General features: G+C 40.3%; 1 protein-coding gene across 2 annotated transcripts in view; it reads left to right on the plus strand.

Moving 5' to 3' along the window:
• Positions 1-561: 561 nt before the first annotated feature.
• Positions 562-18,874, plus strand: part of c9orf72 (C9orf72-SMCR8 complex subunit) — an 87,815-nt gene continuing 69,502 nt past the window's right edge. For both annotated transcript variants that reach the window (XR_009806105.1, XM_061895054.1), the window contains exons 1-4: positions 562-724; positions 4,114-4,601; positions 5,314-5,409; positions 18,239-18,303. Coding sequence is in view for 1 of the 2 variants with exons in the window: in XM_061895054.1 (XP_061751038.1) it covers positions 4,155-4,601; positions 5,314-5,409; positions 18,239-18,303 (608 nt within the window). In the remaining variant the exon portion in view is untranslated. The remainder of the gene's footprint in view (positions 725-4,113; positions 4,602-5,313; positions 5,410-18,238; positions 18,304-18,874) is intronic.

Raw genomic sequence — 18,874 nt, forward strand, 5'->3', positions numbered from 1 at the left:
GCAAGGCGTTCTGGGTATTTGTTCTGTTGTGTTTATGTTGTGTTACGGTGCGGATGTTCTCCCGAAATGTGTCATTATTGTTTGGTGTGGGTTCACAGTGTGGCACATATTTGTAACAGTGTTAAAGTTGTTTATACGGCCACTCTCAGTGTGACCTGTATGGCTATTGACCAAGTGTGCTTGCATTCACTTGTGTGTGTGTGTGTTGAAGCCGCATATTATGTGACTGGGCTGGCACTCTGTTTGCATGGAGGAAAAGCGGACGTGGAGACAGGTTGTAGAGAACGCCAAACGCAGTGCCTTTAAAGCCCACCCCAAATATTGTTGTCCCGGATGAAATTCGGGAGGGACACTAAATTTAGGGAGTCTCCCGGGAAAATCGGGAGGGTTGGCAAGCAAGACTATTAGAGGTGAATGCGGTGGTACAGTGGCGGGCCAGCTCTAATGTTAATTTGATATTGCCTCCTGGCATCACTAATTTAAAATGAAAAATGTAAAAAATTAAATGAAAAAAATAAAAAGCTTCCGCGGCCCTTCACCAGAGAGCGCTGTCGTCTTCCCGACGTCATATTGACGTACCCGGAAGTACTCCAGGTGGCAGTACAGTTAATGTTGCCTGCCGTAGTTGTTTGGCTGTCAAAAAGAAACATTCTGATATTATGTTGACATTTTGTTTAGACATCTTTAACTAGAACCACAGATTCGGAGTCAAATAACGAAACGAGTAAGTTATTGCTGCTGTGTTTCCACGTTGTGTCAAAAACGATGCTTACACAGGTTAGCGAGTTAGCATGTAATGTACTTCGCAACATTAGCCAACAAACCAAAGCACACTTTGTAAATTTTTTAACAATGGTTTGGTCAGTCTAATGTAGTTTCTTGTTGCGTGATGTTGACACTGAGTCGTACAGTTGTAAAAACTCAGCCCATATTTAACTCATCACATGAAAACTACAGTTATGATCTTGTTTTTCTAGACATTCCTCGAGTGGAAACTAATATTGTTGGGAGATGGAAGTTTAAGTGAGCATGTCAACCAAAAGTAGTAAAATAAATGTTGTTTATAAGCAAAGTTAAAATATACTATTAGAGTATTTAAACAGTGGTGTGCAGTGGCGGGCAAACAAACAGGGCTAGGTACAACTTCACGATACGTATTAAAATATTTTTCACGATTCAAAAGTGTATTGTGGTGATACATTGCCATATTCAGCATAGTTCATTGATATATTCAAACTGCAGCTAAACATTCAAGTTGTGTGTATTTACACTAGATCAGTGTTTTTCAACATTTTTTGAGCCAAGGCACCATTGGAAAAAAAGTGGAATCACACCACCAGTAGAAAACATTAACAAATTAAACTCAGCAGACAGTAAAAAGTTGTTCTGGCAATTGTTGGATATTAATTCAAACCATGCATCACTATAGCTCTTGTTTCGAAGTAGGTTTACTGTCACGACCTGTCAAATCATGCCATGATTTATGTAGAATTTTCTGTATTTTAGTTCCTGTCTTGCACTCCGACTTTGGTGGCTTTTCCTATTTTGTTGGTATTTTCCTTTTGCAGTTTCATTTCTTCCCTTCTTGTTTTGTTTTAGCAATCAAGACTATTTCAGTGGTTTTTATCCTTCTTTGTATAGACATTCTTAATTGTCATGTCATGTTCGGATGTACTTTGTGGACACCTTATCTGCTCCAAATGCTATAAGTCTTTGCTGTCGTCCAGCATTCTGTTTTTGTTTACTTTGTAGCCAGTTCAGTTTTAGTTTTGTTCTGCGTAGCCTTCTCTAAGCTTCAATACCGTTTCTTAGCAGCACTCACCTCCTGTTTATTTTTGGTTTAAGCATAAGATATTTTTTGACCTGTACACTGCCTCCCGCTGTCGTCTGCATATTGTGATCACGACAAAGCAATTAGCTACCTGCTGCCGCCTACTGATATGGAAGAGTTCCAGACAGCACAGACACTCAACAACGGCACATCATTTGCGTATACTGGTTTGCAAAAAATATTTTTAACCCAATTAGGTGAAATTACATAATCTCCCACGGCACACCAGACTGTATCTCAATGCACACCAGTGTGCCGCGGCACTGTGGTTGAAAATCGCTGCACTAGATCAGTGGTTCTCAAATGGGGGTACTTGAATGTATGCAAAGGGTTACATGAGATTAAAAAATATAAAAAAATATAAAAATAGCAACAATTCAAAAATCCTTTATAAATATATTTATTGAATGATACTTCAACATAATATGAATGTAAGTTCATAAACTGTGAAATAAATGCAACAATTCAGTGTTGACAGCTTGATTTTTTGTGGACACGTTCCATAAATATTGATGTTAAAGATTTTTTTTTGTGAAGAAATGTTTATAAATTAAGTTCATGAATCCAGATGGATCTCTATTGCAATCTCCAAAGAGGGCACTTTAAGTTGATGATTACTTCTGTTTAGAAATATTTATTTATAATTGGATCACTTGTTTATTGTTCAACAAGTTTTTTGTTATTTTTATATATTTTTTTCCAAATAGTTCAAGAAGACCACTGCATAGGAGCAATATTTTGCACTGTTATACAATTTAACAAATCAGAAACTGATGACATAGTGCTTTATTTTACTTCTTTATCTCTCTTTTTCGACCAAAAATGATTTGCTCTGATTAAGGGGTACTTGAATTAAAAAAATGTTCACAGGGGATACATCACTGAAAAAAGGTTGAGAACCACTGCACTAGATGACAGTAATATCTAATTAGAAAAACAGTAAAAAACTAATTCCGATCAATTAAATTCTATTTATTACAATTACACAAAGTGGACTGTCTTTTCTGCCACTTTAATGTAAAAAAAACCCAAAAACTAACTGTTGATGTTTTGCACTCCCTTCCTCAGGAGGGGTGCATCTATCAGTTATTTCAGTAATCAATCATCAGTCAAATGTATTTATATAGCCCTTAATCACAAGTGTCTCAAAGGGCTGCACAAGCCACAAGACATCCTCGGCTCAGATCCCACATCAGGGCATGAGAAAACTCAACCCAATAGGAACAACAAGAAACCTTGGAAGGGACTGCAGATGTGGAGATTCCATTAATCGAGCTATCGGATGAAACACACTAATTGCGTATTTTAGGGATAGCCGTTCTTTGTTCCCCCCTAATAAATGCACATCATCAACAGTTAGATTTCACTTTACACATGTGTGCATTAGTTAAAAAAAAAAAAACTTCTACGCTGTTTGCCACCTGAACAGTACCCAAACACTATGTGGCCAAGCAGAAACAATGTCCGCGTAGTTATAGTTCTGGGAATTTATACATTTTTTACAAATTGCACTAATTAAAAGACTAAGCAAAGAAACAGAATATAAATCGACACTTTTTTCTAATCGAACGTACTGATTTAAATGATTAATCGATAGTCCTACCACTAAACACGCACAGCTAAGTAGCAGTACAGCGGCTTTGTGTGGAGCAGAGGTGCATAATCTGGCCCAAAACAAGACGTTAAAAAATTATCGATATTAATAAGACAATTAAAATGTCTATTATATCGTCAGGAAAAGTATTGCAATAGATATATTGCCATATCGATATTTTTTCCCCCACACTTAGCAAACACCGGAATATGCTTGATATTTGAGGTACAGTTTTTCTTTTATGTCTGTCTTAAGCACCTGGTTTATTGTGAAGTGAATTATATTTATATAGCGCTTTTCTCAAGTGACTCAAAGCGCTTTACATAGTGAAACCCAATATCTAAGTTACATTTAAACCAGTGTGGGTGGCACTGGGAGCAGGTGGGTAAAGTGTCTTGCCCAAGGACACAACGGCAGTAACTAGGATGGCACAAGCGGGAATCGAACCTACAACCCTCAAGTTGCTGGCACGGCCACTCTACCAACCGAGCTATGGTTTCATTTTAATGCTAATGTTAGCTGCATAAATTGATTGTTCTGTACTTGTAAAATATTATGTACAATTTTACAAAGACATGAATAGAAATGCACCTTTTTATTTTGCCTCTTCAAGAGTAAGCCAACTTTTTTGTTTGTATCTATAAAATATTTTAGAAATGACATGGATTAATAACTCTTTATGTTACAGATTGGCCATCATCCAGCGTTTCATCCAACATCTGAACTCCAATGTCTTTTGGGTGTCCACCCCAGTCACCTGCTGTGGCAAAGTCTGAAATAGCAATCGATGGAGAATGCCCACTGCTGGCTGCCACCTTTGCCTACTGGGACAATATCCTAGGGCCACGTGTGCATCACATTTGGGCATCAAAGGGTGATCAGGGGATGTTTCTCAGTGATGGCGATGTAACTTTCTTGGCCAATCACACACTCAATGGAGAGATTCTGCGTAGTGCAGAGTGTGGAGCAGTTGATGTCAAGTTTTTTGTCTTAGCAGAGAAGGGTGTCATCATTGTGTCACTCATCTTCGATGGTGAACTAAAGGGGGACAAGAACACCTGTGCCTTGTCTATTATTTTGCCACAGACCGAACTGGCCTTTTACTTACCTTTGCACACCATATGCGTAGAAAGGCTAAAGCATGCTATTCGCAGGGGGCGCATTTGGATGCAGAAGGTACCTTTGAAATTACTACCAAATAATTACCTGTTTTTAACCATGTAGTATTGCTCTGGTCTTGTGACACTAAATGACTTTAAAGTAAACTGCACATTTGTGCAGCTCATTGGAGATTGTAACATGACCACATTATTAAAGTTACTGTACATTCTGTATCGATTCTTCAGGAATAATTTGGTATTTCAGAACCATATCTTGTAATTCGTTTGACAAAAACATTACATAAAATTAAGAGTTTGTTTAATACATTTCTTTTAAGACAATGCCCCAAGGATAATAGAAACTCTTACTTTAATCAGAATTGGAACCAGAATCAACTTAATTGGCCAACTTCTTTGTTTAAAACACAAATAATTTGACTTGGTAATTAAACATTTTAGAACTCCATGATGTTAAAGTTAATGAACCAATCTAGCTTGGGCAAGATATTCCACTAATAGTGGGTATTGGTTGGTAAATGCATCATAGTTGTCAAAACAATGACTCTGACCACTAGGGCACTGACCTCCACCCACACTGTAAAGGTCTAGTTGATATCCGCACCCATTTTTGATCCGCACAAACAAAATCAAATGGGTTCTTTTATGTGGCCTCCCAACAGTGTACAAAACCCAATTAAAAAGCGTGATTAGATGATAAAATATGATAAGAAAACCACAAGTTGTTATTTTACTGAGTTTATTTGTTCATTCAGTGTTTTTTGTTTTAGGGCTACAACATTGTTGCCGTGCTGAGCTTGGAGATTGTCCCAATTATGGAGCTTCTTGCCTCCATGAAGACGCATAGCGTTCCTGAAGACATTGACGTGAGTAACAATCAACATTTAAGGTTTAAAATGGATTGTTATGAGTACTAATATTCAGACTTATAACAAAATAGACCAAAAATACAAACCCCGTTTCCTTATGAGTTGGGAAATTGTGTTAGATGTAAATATAAACGGAATAAAATGATTTGCAAATCCTTTTCAACCTATATTCAGTTGAATGCACTACAAAGACAAGATATTTGATGTTCAAACTCATAAACTTTATTTTTTTTTGTAAATAATAATTAACTTAGAATTTCATGGCTGCAACACATGCCAAAGTAGTTCGGAAATAGCATGTTCACCACTGTGTTACATCACCTTTTCTTTTAACAACACTCAATAAGCGTTTTGGAACTGAGGAAACTAATTGTTAAAGCTCTGAAAGTGGAATTATTTCCCATTCTTGTTTTATGTAGAGCTTCAGTCATTCAACAGTCCGGGGTCTCCGCTGTCGTATTTTACGCTTCATAATGCGCCACACATTTTCGATGGGAGATAAGTTTGTACTGCAGGCGGGCCAGGAAAGTACCCGCACTCTTTTACTACGAAGCCACGCTGTTGTAACACGTGGCCTGGCATTTGAACTTTGCGCCTATAACATTCCGGATGGTTATTTTCCTCTTTGTTCCGGAGGACACCACGTCCACAGTTTCCAAATATAATTGGAAATGTGGACTCGTCAGACCACAGGACACTTTTCCGCTTTGCATCAGACCATCTTAGATGAGCACAGGCCCAGCGAAGCGGGCGGCGTTTCTGGGTGCTGTTGATAAATGGGTTTGGCTTTGCATAGTAGAGTTTTAACTTGCACTTACAGATGTAGCGACCAACTGTAGTTACTGACAGTGGTTTTATGAAGTGTTCCTGAGCCCATGTGGTAATATCCTTTACATGCTGATGTCGGTTTTTGATGCAGTACCGCCTGAGGGCTCAAAGGTCTGTAATATCATCGCTTACGTGCAGTGATTTCTCCAGATTCTCTGAACCTTTTGATGATTTTACGGAACGTAGAAAGTAAACTCCCTAAATTCCTTGCAATAGCTCGTTGAGAAATGTTGTTTTAAAACTGTTCGACAATTTGCTTACAAAGTGGTGACCCTCGCCCCATCCTTGTTTGTGAATTACTGAGCATTTCATGGAAGCTGCTTTTATACTCAATCATGGCAACCACCTGTTCCCAATTAGCCTGCACACCTGTGGGATTTTCCAAATAAGTGTTAAATGAGTATTCCTAAACTTTATCAGTATTTATTGCCACCTTTCCCAACTTCTTTGTCACGTGTTGCTGGCATTAAATTCTAAAGTTAATGATTATTTGCAAAAAAAAATTGTTTATCATTTTGAACATCAAATATGTTGTCTTTGTAACATATTCAACTGAATATGGGTTGAAAATGATTTGCAAATCATTGTATTCCGTGTATATTTGCATCTAACACAATTTCCCAACTCATATGGAAACAGGGTTTGTACTTAATCTGAGAAACACGTTTAGTTCAATGTTCCTTGGACTGCCTGACTGTTGTTTACATAAGCATAAGCATTTTCTGTTGATGCCGATGTTTTCTAATGCACACTAACTTTCTTTTTTTTCATTGTTGGAAAAACAAAGTTACGGCTTGCTAGCTATTAGCTAATCCTAGCGTATTTTTTGGTTAGATCTTACGAAGTTTAATGAGATTTAGCAATTTGCAAAAACAATGGAGCAGCACTCTACATACATGCCTTTGTCTAGTGCAGTGGTTCTTAACCTTGTTGGAGGTACCAAAACCCGCCAGTTTCATGTGCGCATTCACCGAACCCTTCTTTAGTGAAAAATAAAATGTTTTTTCATAATTTAATGTTACTATCCATCCATCCATTTTCTACCGCTTATTCCCTTTCGGGGTCGCGGGGGGCGCTGGCGCCTATCTCAGCTACAATCGGGCAGAAGGCGGGGTACACCCTGGACAAGTCGCCACCTCATCGCAGGGCCAACACAGATAGACAGACAACATTCACACTCACATTCACACACTAGGGCCAATTTAGTGTTGCCAATCAACCTATCCCCAGGTGCATGTCTTTGGAAGTGGGAGGAAGCCGGAGTACCCGGAGGGAACCCACGCATTCACGGGGAGGACATGCAAACTCCACACAGAAAGATCCCGAGCCTGGATTTGAACCCAGGACTGCAGGACCTTCTTATTGTGAGGCAGACGCACTAACCCCTCTGCCACCTTGAAGCCTAATACTATATTAAATACTATTACAGATATAGTTTACAAACAGAAAGTTACAGGAATATACACATGATCCCATGTTTACATCTCATTGTGCAACATGTGAATGTTTTAGTGGGACCTAAATGCGATATCTGAAAGAGGTACAAATTATTTCCAACCCCACCTTGAACAGAGCTCATGACAGAGCTCCCCACCACTTAGCCAACTAGTGGTGGGGAGGCTCACTACCCAAATTTTTGCTCACAAACTAAAGCATACCCTTTAACTTAAACTTTAGAGATATGAATACATTGTTTGGCGAGCCTCCAAAACGATCTATATGTAAAATGCATCCGTCTATGTCCGGTTGGATAGTCATGAATAATTTGATTGTAGTTCCGTTACAAAAAATGGCTGCTCTAATCTTGTGAGACTTCTGTGATGACGTAATACAAGCGCACCGTTGTCATTTGCGACTGAAATCAACAGGGCAACATGGCAGCTAGTAATTATGATTGACTTACCGTCTTTTACTTCTCTTTTGCTGTCAAAAACCAATACAAGACCAATCCATAAACAATCGTGCCTAAATCTAACTAACCACGGGAGGCACCACGCAGTGTAAACTAATCAGAAGCATCCTAAGGTGAGTCATATCATCTTTATTTTTCACACACACCTCTCAGCCCAGTGTTGTCAACTTGGTGATTTTCTTACTAAATCTAGTATCTTTCCAATTCCTCTTAGTGGCTCAAAAGCAACAAGTGACAAATCTAGCAACTTTTTTGGATGTTTGGAGACATGAAAGCGCGTATTGTAGTAAGTGTACATAATTTACCCACGGAACTTGAGTTATGGTTAGAGGTCCGGTCGGACGGGTTTGAAGGGAACGCATTTTCGTTGTTGTGCTCACAGTAGACCAGTGGTTCTTAACCTGGGTTCGGTCAGTCGGCCTCAGGGGTTCGACGAAGCCTCCGTCCAAACCTGACTAAATAACAAATTCATTGTTTTATTATTATAATCAAATGACAGCAATCATTTCCATGGGATTATTTTCTAATATACTGCAAGGTTTTTTGGCCCACTTACAATGACAAAAAAAACCCATTGTTTTTCATGAGCTCTGTTCAAGGTGGGGTTGGAAATAATTTGTACCTCTTTCAGATATCGCATTTAGGTCCCACTAAAACATTCACATGTTGCACAATGAGATGTAAACATGGGATCATGTGTACATTCCTGTAACTTTCTGTTTGTAAACTATATCTGTAATAGTATTTAATATAGTAACATTAAATTATGAAAAAACATTTTATTTTTCACTAAAGAAGGGTTCGGTGAATGCGCACATGAAACTGGCGGGGTTTGGTACCTCCAACAAGGTTAAGAACCACTGCACTAGACAAAGGCATGTATGTAGAGTACTGCTCCATTGTTTTTGCAAATTGCTAAATCTCATTAAAACAGTTAGCTCCCTCTTTTGACACTCCTCCTTCGACTTTCGTCCTTACGTGCTACAGTATCACTCTGTCTTCAACGTACAAGCGATGCTGCTGTGAGCCTTTCTTCACAGGCGGTCGGTCCCCTGTCTACCGAATGTCTGCTCTTAGATATTTTGTACTGAAAACACATTTCGCTATACTTTAAAGTGCAGTGACAATAAGTCCATTCCAATCTCATCAGAGCAGAGAGGAGGCGCACACCCATTCTGTGCAAAGCAGAAGCTGTTTATGCCTTGGTTGAGACGTAAATGTTTCATCACTGTCAAGCTTCAAATGAAAACAAAACTATCGTTCATGTAAATAAGCCAGTCAATAGATTTGGTTGGTTTGTGAATATCACAAACCTTATAAGCTAGTCAATAGATTTGTGAGGTTGGAAACTAGTTCATTCTTAAATTTACAGTTTTACCTCGCCTTTCACTGTGCCCCTATTTTGGGAAACAAGCTATCTCTAGTTTAATTGTTATGCTTTAAGTTGCAAGAAAATATTCAGGTTACACAAAAAAATCTACCCAACACAGACTTGTGATTTTTTCTGTCTGTAGTCGGAAATCCGTCTTTTTTTATCTCTGTAAAAATATTTTCAGTTTTTATTTGTTTTTTCCGACCTACAATGTGTGTTAAAATCTTGATCCGTCTCTTTGTCATACCTGCCAACAATTGCGGTTTTCCCGTAATGAGTACGGTTTTTGATGATCTATTCCGGTTTGCGGCTGCATTGGTAAAATCTACGTTTTTTTCATTAAAATGTATTAACTTTAATATCGACACTGTGTAGCTTAGCTACATTTCCCAGTAGCTTAGCTACTTTTTAAACAAGTATCAATTTCCGTAGCTTAGTTATTTTCAGACCTATGTAACGGTTAGCTAAGCTTCATGCTACAAAATAAGAGAGAGGGAGAAGAGAAAGGGAGAAATGGACTAGTGCAACTCCACGATAGGGGACAAAATAAATGATAATTATTTGGTTTACATAAAAGAAAATCCATGACTGTTTGGTTGGTTTCCAATGATGAGTCACGATTGATTAAGATTAGGGCTAAACATTACAAACAGGCAAATCAGAGGCATGATAGGATGGGTAATCGAACCAGGAAGGGAAATGACAAGACACGCACATCCCAAATGACAACGAGAGAGTCGGAGAAGAGAAGAGGGAATATTCAAGCAGGCGATTTACATATGAAAAAAAATTAATGGAAGATGGCAGAGGGATTCTCTTTCTAAGATTTTTCTTTTAGCGATGTAGATGACATCCAGAAAACCCACAATACGTGTACCTAGCCACATTTGAACAAATATATGCGTCTGGATAAAACAATGGCCAACACATTAATTTTAGTTGGTTACCATGTAAGCCCAAATCAAAACAGCTCTTGACATGGAATACGTGGACTACACATTTAAGAACACACGTGATTGTACCAGACATGTGATGACTTTTGCTACAGTATAGCCTGTCTAAATGCTACTGTGACAGTCCCTCACTGTCGTGCAGGTTCCCAGGACCACCAAGAAGGGACATGGCTTTGAACAGTTTGACTTTTGTTTTATTCTTTCAATAAAACCTTTCAGCTTTCGTTTTTCACTTTGCCGCGTTGTCGTCTGCCTCTCGCTCTTTTCCTCTCGCGCTCAGCGTCCGCCTCCTTCTCCCTCCTTCTCTCCGCTGCCGGCCTTTTACACCTTGCGAAGAGATTAGATGATTTTGCCCAGCTGGGCGCCCCACGCACTTGATCACGATTGCGGCGTCGCTCCCGGCGCGCCCCACCTCGCCGCTCGCTCGCTGTCCCCGCCGCCATCTTGGGGCGTCGCTCCCGGCGTGCCCTCCCACGCTGCTTGCTCGCCGGCTCCGTCTCTCCACAGCTACATTTCATTTTCATTGGTGTTTCAGAACAAGACACCAGCTGACTTTGGTTCATTATTTTTACTGTTTAATGTTGACATTGAACATTTTGAAACAAACATTACTACAAGATATTTATTCTTTAATGTTATAAATCTCAAATTGCTATTTTGATAAAGGAAGTTAGCTAATGGAATAAACATTGTTTGTACTCTTTATGATCATTGCATGATTTTTGCATTTGGAGCTGTTAGAAGTGGAGAGGGAGTCGAAAAGACAGAAATTGGCTATAAAATCCAAGGCAGAATCCACTAAAGCAGAAACAAAAATGAAAATGCAAGCTGCTCAGAAATTTGTCAGGAAGGCTCATGTCAAAGCCATCAAAGCAAACGTAATGTGTAAATGATGTCAATAACTAGATTAACCATCTGTGGCTGTGAAGTGGACACTAGTAAGGTTGTAAATAATGTATAAAGTAGTCCAACGCATGTATTTCCTGTTGATGTGACCACAAGTTGTAATTACTGTAGTGACTAAAGCCCTGTTTACACTAATCTGGATAAGGTTATCTAGAGTAAATCCCACCTAACCTTATCCGTGTCCACACACAACAATGCCACCTTTTAAAACCCCGCCCCCTTCCGTCCGTCGGCGCAACGCGCCTATTACGCTTGCGCGGAAAATGCGCACGTCATAGTTATCTCCGGTGTTGCTTTGTGTGCAAGTTCTTAAATGTAACTTATCTGAACCATATCTACTGTTGTGGTATTTCAATTAACTGGAATCCAGTGTGTTGTGGGGCCCTTTTGTAGTGTATCTCACCTGAGCCATCATCAATTAATCAAATCTTTATTAGACACGTTAACAATCTGATAAAGAACATTTTACATCAATCAATCTAGGGATCTAGATATCCGGTCAGGACTCTCCTCACTCTTTTGCCTTCACCTTCATTGTCCATTCCATTTTGGTGGCTTAATATACTCTAGACCTAGACGTTGAGTCTGCAACCTTCATGGCGGGCAATAACTGATACGGTCTGCTTTGCCAGTCTAAATGCATTAGCTGTTTTCCTCGACGACCAGGTAATACAAAGCATACACTACCTTTTTTATCACATCCACGGGAGCTCACATTCTCAATGACTCTCCTTCGACAAATCAATCAATCAATCAATCAATGTTTACTTATATAGCCCTAAATCACTAGTGTCTCAAAGGGCTGCACAAACCACCACGACATCTTCGGTAGGCCCACATAAGGGCAAGGAAAACTCACACCCAGTGGGACATCGGTGACAATAATGACCCAGTGGGACGTCGGTGACAATAATGACTATGAGAACCTTAGAGAGGAGGAAAGCAATGGATGTCGAGCGGGTCTAACATGATACTGTGAAAGTTCAATCCACAATGGATCCAACACAGTCGCGAGAGTCCAGTCCAAAGCGGATCCAACACAGCAGCGAGAGTCCCGTTCACAGCGGAGCCAGCAGGAAACCATCCCAAGCGGAGGCGGATCAGCAGCGCAGAGATGTCCCCAGCCGATACACAGGCAAGCAGTACATGGCCACCGGATCGGACCGGACCCCCTCCACAGGGGAGAGTGGGACATAGAAGAAAAAGAAAAGAAACAGCAGATCAACTGGTCTAAAAAGGGAGTCTATTTAAAGGCTTGAGTATACAAATGAGTTTTAAGGTGAGACTTAAATGCTTCTACTGAGGTGGCATCTCGAACTGTTACCGGGAGGGCATTCCAGAGTACTGGAGCCTGAACGGAAAACGCTCTATAGCCCGCAGACTTTTTTTGGGCTTTGGGAATCACTAACAAGCCGGAGTCCTTTGAACGCAGATTTCTTGCCGGGACATATGGTACAATACAATCGGCAAGATAGGATGGAGCTAGACCGTGTAGTATTTTATACGTAAGTAGTAAAACCTTAAAGTCACATCTTAAGTGCACAGGAAGCCAGTGCAGGTGAGCCAGTACAGGCGTAATGTGATCAAACTTTCTTGTTCTTGTCAAAAGTCTAGCAGCCGCATTTTGTACCAACTGTAATCTTTTAATGCTAGACATGGGGAGACCCGAAAACAATACGTTACAGTAGTCGAGGCGAGACGTAACAAACGCATGGATAATGATCTCAGCGTCTTTAGTGGACAGAATGGAGCGAATTTTAGCGATATTACGGAGATGAAAGAAGGCCGTTTTAGTAACGCTTTTAATGTGTGCCTCAAAGGAGAGAGTTGGGTCGAAGATAATACCCAGATTCTTTACCGTGTCGCCTTGTTTAATTGTTTGGTTGTCAAATGTTAGAGTTGTATTATTAAATAGAGTTCGGTGTCTAGCAGGACCGATAATCAGCATTTCCGTTTTTTTGGCGTTGAGTTGCAAAAAGTTAGCGGACATCCATTGTTTAATTTCATTAAGACACGCCTCCAGCTGATTACAATCCGGCGTGTTGGTCAGCTTTAGGGGCATGTAGAGTTGGGTGTCATCAGCATAACAGTGAAAGCTAACACCGTATTTGCGTATGATGTCATCTAGCGGCAGCATGTAGATGCTGAAGAGTGCAGGGCCAAGGACCGAACCCTGGGGAACTCCACACGTTACCTTAACGTAGTCCGAGGTCACATTGTTATGGGAGACACACTGCATCCTATCAGTAAGATAAGAGTTAAACCAAGACAGGGCTAAGTCTGACATACCAATTCGTGTTTTGATACGTTCTAATAAAATATTATGATCGACGGTATCGAAAGCAGCGCTAAGATCGAGGAGCAGCAACATAGATGACGCATCAGAATCCATCGTTAGCAATAGATCATTAGTCATTTTTGCGAGGGCTGTCTCCGTGGAGTGATTTGCTCTGAAACCGGATTGAAAGGTTTCACATAGATTGTTAGACGCTAAGTGTTCATTTAACTGCTCCGCAACAATTTTTTCAAGGATTTTTGAAATAAAGGGAAGGTGAGACACCGGTCGGTAGTTTACCATGAGGTCAGGATCGAGGTTAGGTCTTTTAAGAAGAGGATGAATAACCGCTTTTTTGAATGCTAGGGGAACAGTGCCCGAGGAGAGTGATAAGTTTATAATATTTAGCACTGATGGACCTAATAATACAAAGAGCTCCTTGATCAGTTTCCCAGGAAGAGGGTCAAGTAAGCATGTTGTCTGTTTTATTCCATTTACACGTTGTAACAATTCCTCTAATGTTATTTCCTCAAAACGAGAGAAACTATTTTGGAGGGCAGTATCCGCCGTATATACCATCGTATCAGTGTTAATAGAACCCCGTTGTAGCTGGGACGCATTGTCTTTAATCTCCTTTCTAATGACTTCAATTTTCTTACTAAAGAATTGCATAAAGTCATCAGCTGAGTGGGTTGAGCTACTGGAAGGGGTCCCTTGTTGGGTTAGCGATGCTACCTTACTAAACCAAAATTTTGGATCGTTTTTATTACGGTGGATGAGATTTGAGTAATATTTAGCTTTAGCTAAGGTAAGCATGCGTTTATAAGTTATTAAACCATCACTCCATGCTTGATGGTGCACCTCAAGTTTAGTCTTGCGCCATTTGCGTTCCAGCTTTCTACATAATAATTTCTGAGCTCTAGTTTCTTCTGTAAACCACGGGGTGCGCTTTTTTGGAGCCTTTTTTAACTTTAGCGGTGCTATGTTATCAATGGTTTCGCGCAGGGTGTCGTTAAAGTTGTTAGTGAGGTTATCAATAGAGCCCACATACTTTGGGAATGGTGCCATAACCGAGGGCAGTAGGTCAGCAAGAGTTGTCGTTGTGGCCGTATTAATGTTGCGGCTGCTATAGCAGTTATTATTATTATTAGTTTGACGAACATGCGTCTGAACCTCGAATTTTATAAGGTAATGATCGGACAATACTTTAGTATACGGGAGTATCGTAACTTTGGAGACGGTGATACCCCTGACAAGCACTAGGTCTATCGTATTACCGTTGCGATGCGTGGGTTCATTTATTATTTGTGTGAGACCACAGCTATCAATTACAGTCTGGAGCGCTACGCACGGTGGGTCCGATGGGGTATTCATATGTATATTAAAGTCCCCCATTATGATTATATTATCGGCGTGTGTCACTAGATCAGCAACGAACTCTGAGAATTCATTGATAAAGTCCGAATAGGGCCCTGGGGGGCGGTAGATAACAGCCAGGTGTAGAGGCAGCGGTGTGACAGACTTCATAGTAAGCACCTCAAACGATTTATATTTATTATTTATGTTAGGACTAAGGTTAAAGTTTTCGTTGTATTTTAGTGCGACCCCCCCACCCCTTTTAAGCGGACGGGCAATATGCGCATGTGTAAAGTTAGGAGGACATGCCTCATTTAGCGCAAAAAAGTCGTTTGGTTTAAGCCAGGTTTCGCTGAGACCGATGACGTTAAGATTGTTGTCTCTGATAATATCATTAACCAACAACGTTTTGGGAGACAATGATCTTATGTTTAAAAAACCTATATTATAGGTAGTGGGCTGTTTTAGGGAGTTTTTGATCAAATTATCCGTAGTAGCAATATTAATAATGTTGTGTTTATTATGCCCAGTGCATTTAGTATAGTTACGACCATATCTAGGAATTGATACGACAGGAATTATCCGATTGTTTGTTTGTTGCTTTGATAAACTGCACGCATCATCTACGGAGCAGACGCTCCTCCGCACATTGGAAAGTTCTCTTGCCGTTTGAGAAGTGTTGTATCCAAAATAGCTGCAATCGCTTTCTCTTGAGGTATTCATGTGTGATTTCCACAGGCGTCTGTACATGCAGAAGAATGAGAAACGGGCATGTCTGGATGACTCTGCTTCATATTTCGGGTGGTTAGCTCCGAGTTATGAAATCGCTTTATTATGAAGCTAGTTGTGGCGCGATCTTTCTGATGTCACTTCCTGTTTAGGCGTGTTCTTTCTGGCGTCACTTCCTCTCCGAACACACTTTGTAAACGATCAATGAGTCCATACAAAGCTAAGTGCCGGGGATTCTATAATTACACTGCTTACTTACCCATAGGGCTGGGCGATATATCGAATATACTCGATATATCACGGGTTTGTCTCTGTGCGATATAGAAAATGACTATATCGTGATATTCGAGTATACGTTTGCACACAGTTGTTTTTAGCTGCGGGCATTACACTTCAGGCTCTTCTCACCCTTTCTTGTCTCCTCACAGAGACATCAAACAAGCGCACCTTCTTACATACGTCACATACTGTCGCGCGTGCAACGTCATACGCTCTCGCAAAGTAGAGAGGTATGGGGTTCGAGTGGTAATACGAAAGAAAGAAGGTGCAAATCTGGTAACAAATGAAGGAAGAATTAATTTCCAAGAAAAACAGCACGGGGTATATTTTCTGGTGGTGGTTTGGCTTCAAGCGGAAATATGTCGAACAGACAACCGTAATATGTCAAGTATGCGGCAAAAGCATTGCTACAAAAGTAGCAGCTCTACTAATGTGTAGCATCATTTGAAAAGTCACCCGCTAGAGAATGAGTGCTTGAAACGCCCCATGTCAACATCTCCGTTCGGTGCCACACCAACAAAATGCCCAAGCAACCATTTCCACATAACCGTATGAAAAAAATAGTCAACAACAGAAGGAGATAACGTCCGCAGGAACCTACCACATAGAGAAGGACATACACTATTTGATTTCCTATTGTGCAGCTCATTTTTATTTGACAGTTATTGAAATATTTTGTGTGACATCATGCACAAAAGTGTACTTTATTTGTTTTTCAACTATTGTAGTGGCGTTCTGTACAAAAAGTCCACTTTAATTTAGTGTTGTTTTGATATGTCATCTTAGTGACATCATGCACAAAAGTGCACTAATCGCTTGTTTTAAAATGTCTGACAATCTTGCACTTTCTATTTGGAAATTACATGAATGTTTGTGCCACTGCTTAATAACTGTTAAATAAATACAGTTTTGGCAAATTGATTTAGTTTGTAATTTCCCTCTCTGCATGAAAGTTTAAAATGAGCATATATTAAAGCAGTATGAACAAGAATGTTTTAATGTAGACTAGAGCTGGGCGATATATCGATATATACGATATATCGTGGGTTTGTCTCTGTGCGATATAGAAAATGACTATATTGTAATATTCGAGTATACGTTCTCACGCAGTTGCTTTTAGCTGCGGGAATTACACTACAGGCTCTTCTCACTCCTTCTTGTCTCTCCTTCTCACAGGCAAGCAGGCGCACAAATTTACACACGTCACGTCATACGTCACATACGTATACGCCCTCGCCCAGCAGAGAGGTAGAACACTGGGTAACGTTAGCTGTGATGTTAACGTAGCCGTACGAGTCGTAATACGAGAGAAAGAAGGTGCGGATCTGGTAACAAATGAAGGAAACCTTATGTAACAACAGCTCGTGCTTGGGTTCTCTAATCACAGGAATGGCAGCACACTTCAGGCAGCGTTTACAATGTTTAATGTTTTTGTCGTCACACTCAAATATTGGTTCGGCCTTTTCAAACCGTACTTGCATTACGCCTTTCCTCTCAGTCTGCCCATGCATTTGGCTTTTCAGCCGATTGTCCTTCTGCCTGTGTTTTCCTCGTCCTCTCCCTGTCAAGGTCACCCACGCTCCTAATAACGGGACAGGAGATTAGACAACTCGTTCCAGCTGAGTTTATCCACTCACCTGTCAGCTGCTTCATCGCCGATCGCTGCACACACCCCGCCCGCAGGGAACGCGTGGACCACGCCCCTTGCCACACTTAATTCCCAATAAAAACAGCAGGGGGTCCATCGTCTGGCCGTGGTATGGCTTTAAGTGGGAATATGTCGAACAGACAACCGTAATTTGTCAAGTGTGGAGCTTCGGGGGGGGGTTCCCTCTTGTCCCCCCTTGTCCCCCCACAAGGACCTGTGGCCCCAAGACCCACGGCTTATTTTCAGTCTTTTTCATTAAGTTCAAATCACATGCCTGATAAAAAAGTTCCATCTCAAGTTATAAATGTGTTACTTAAAAGTAAAACAGAAGAACTTTTTAAGCAAAAATCTTTATTTCCAGTTTGCAAGTAGTTACTTACATAGCTACCGTGGTCAATACACATCAGCACTAATCCTGCACATCAAAAGCATCAAAGCCAATTTGTCGAATCTCACTGGCTATTCCTTACACTTTCTAAACAGCAAAATGTTTGCATCATAATTTCATAGCAAATTATGCGAACGTTTACTATCCACTAAAATGTGTTTGTTTTTTTTCCCTGACTAGATAAAAGACACCTTGCTAAATGATGATGACATTGGGGACAGCTGCCATGAGGATTTCCTCCACAAGTAAGTGTTCCAGTCTTGGCAAATGGTGACAGATCATAAGGCGTGCTATCTCAAAACCCACCATCCTTCCGACGAGTAAAAGCTATGCATGCAGTTGAAGCTTCCCAGAAAAATGACAAAGGCTAAATTGCTGTTGCCTATTGTTTCAGTTTATTGCTGTATCCTGCAGATATGGCAAAAAGTATGTAAGAATAAAGCACATTATTATCTGCAGAAAATACAAAAATACTAACGGTTGAATTGATGTAATGCTTGGTAAAAGGAGATCTTTGTTTTTTTTACTAATATAATTCTTATTTTGACTTATGTTAAAAGCCTATTAAAATATTAATAATAATAATAATAATAATAATAATGGATTAGATTCATATCGCACTTTTCTATTGTTAGATACTCAAAGCGCTCACAGAGAAGTGGGAACCCATCATTTATTCACACCTGGTGGTGGTAAGCTACATCTGTAGCCACAGCTGCCCTGGGGTAGACTGACGGAAGCGTGGCTGCCAGTTTGCGCCTACGGCCCCTCCGACCACCACCAATCATTCATTCATCATTCATTCACCAGTGTGAG

The sequence above is a fragment of the Nerophis ophidion genome, linkage group LG03, assembly GCF_033978795.1.
Source record: "Nerophis ophidion isolate RoL-2023_Sa linkage group LG03, RoL_Noph_v1.0, whole genome shotgun sequence".
NCBI classification, from domain to species: Eukaryota; Metazoa; Chordata; class Actinopteri; order Syngnathiformes; family Syngnathidae; genus Nerophis; species Nerophis ophidion.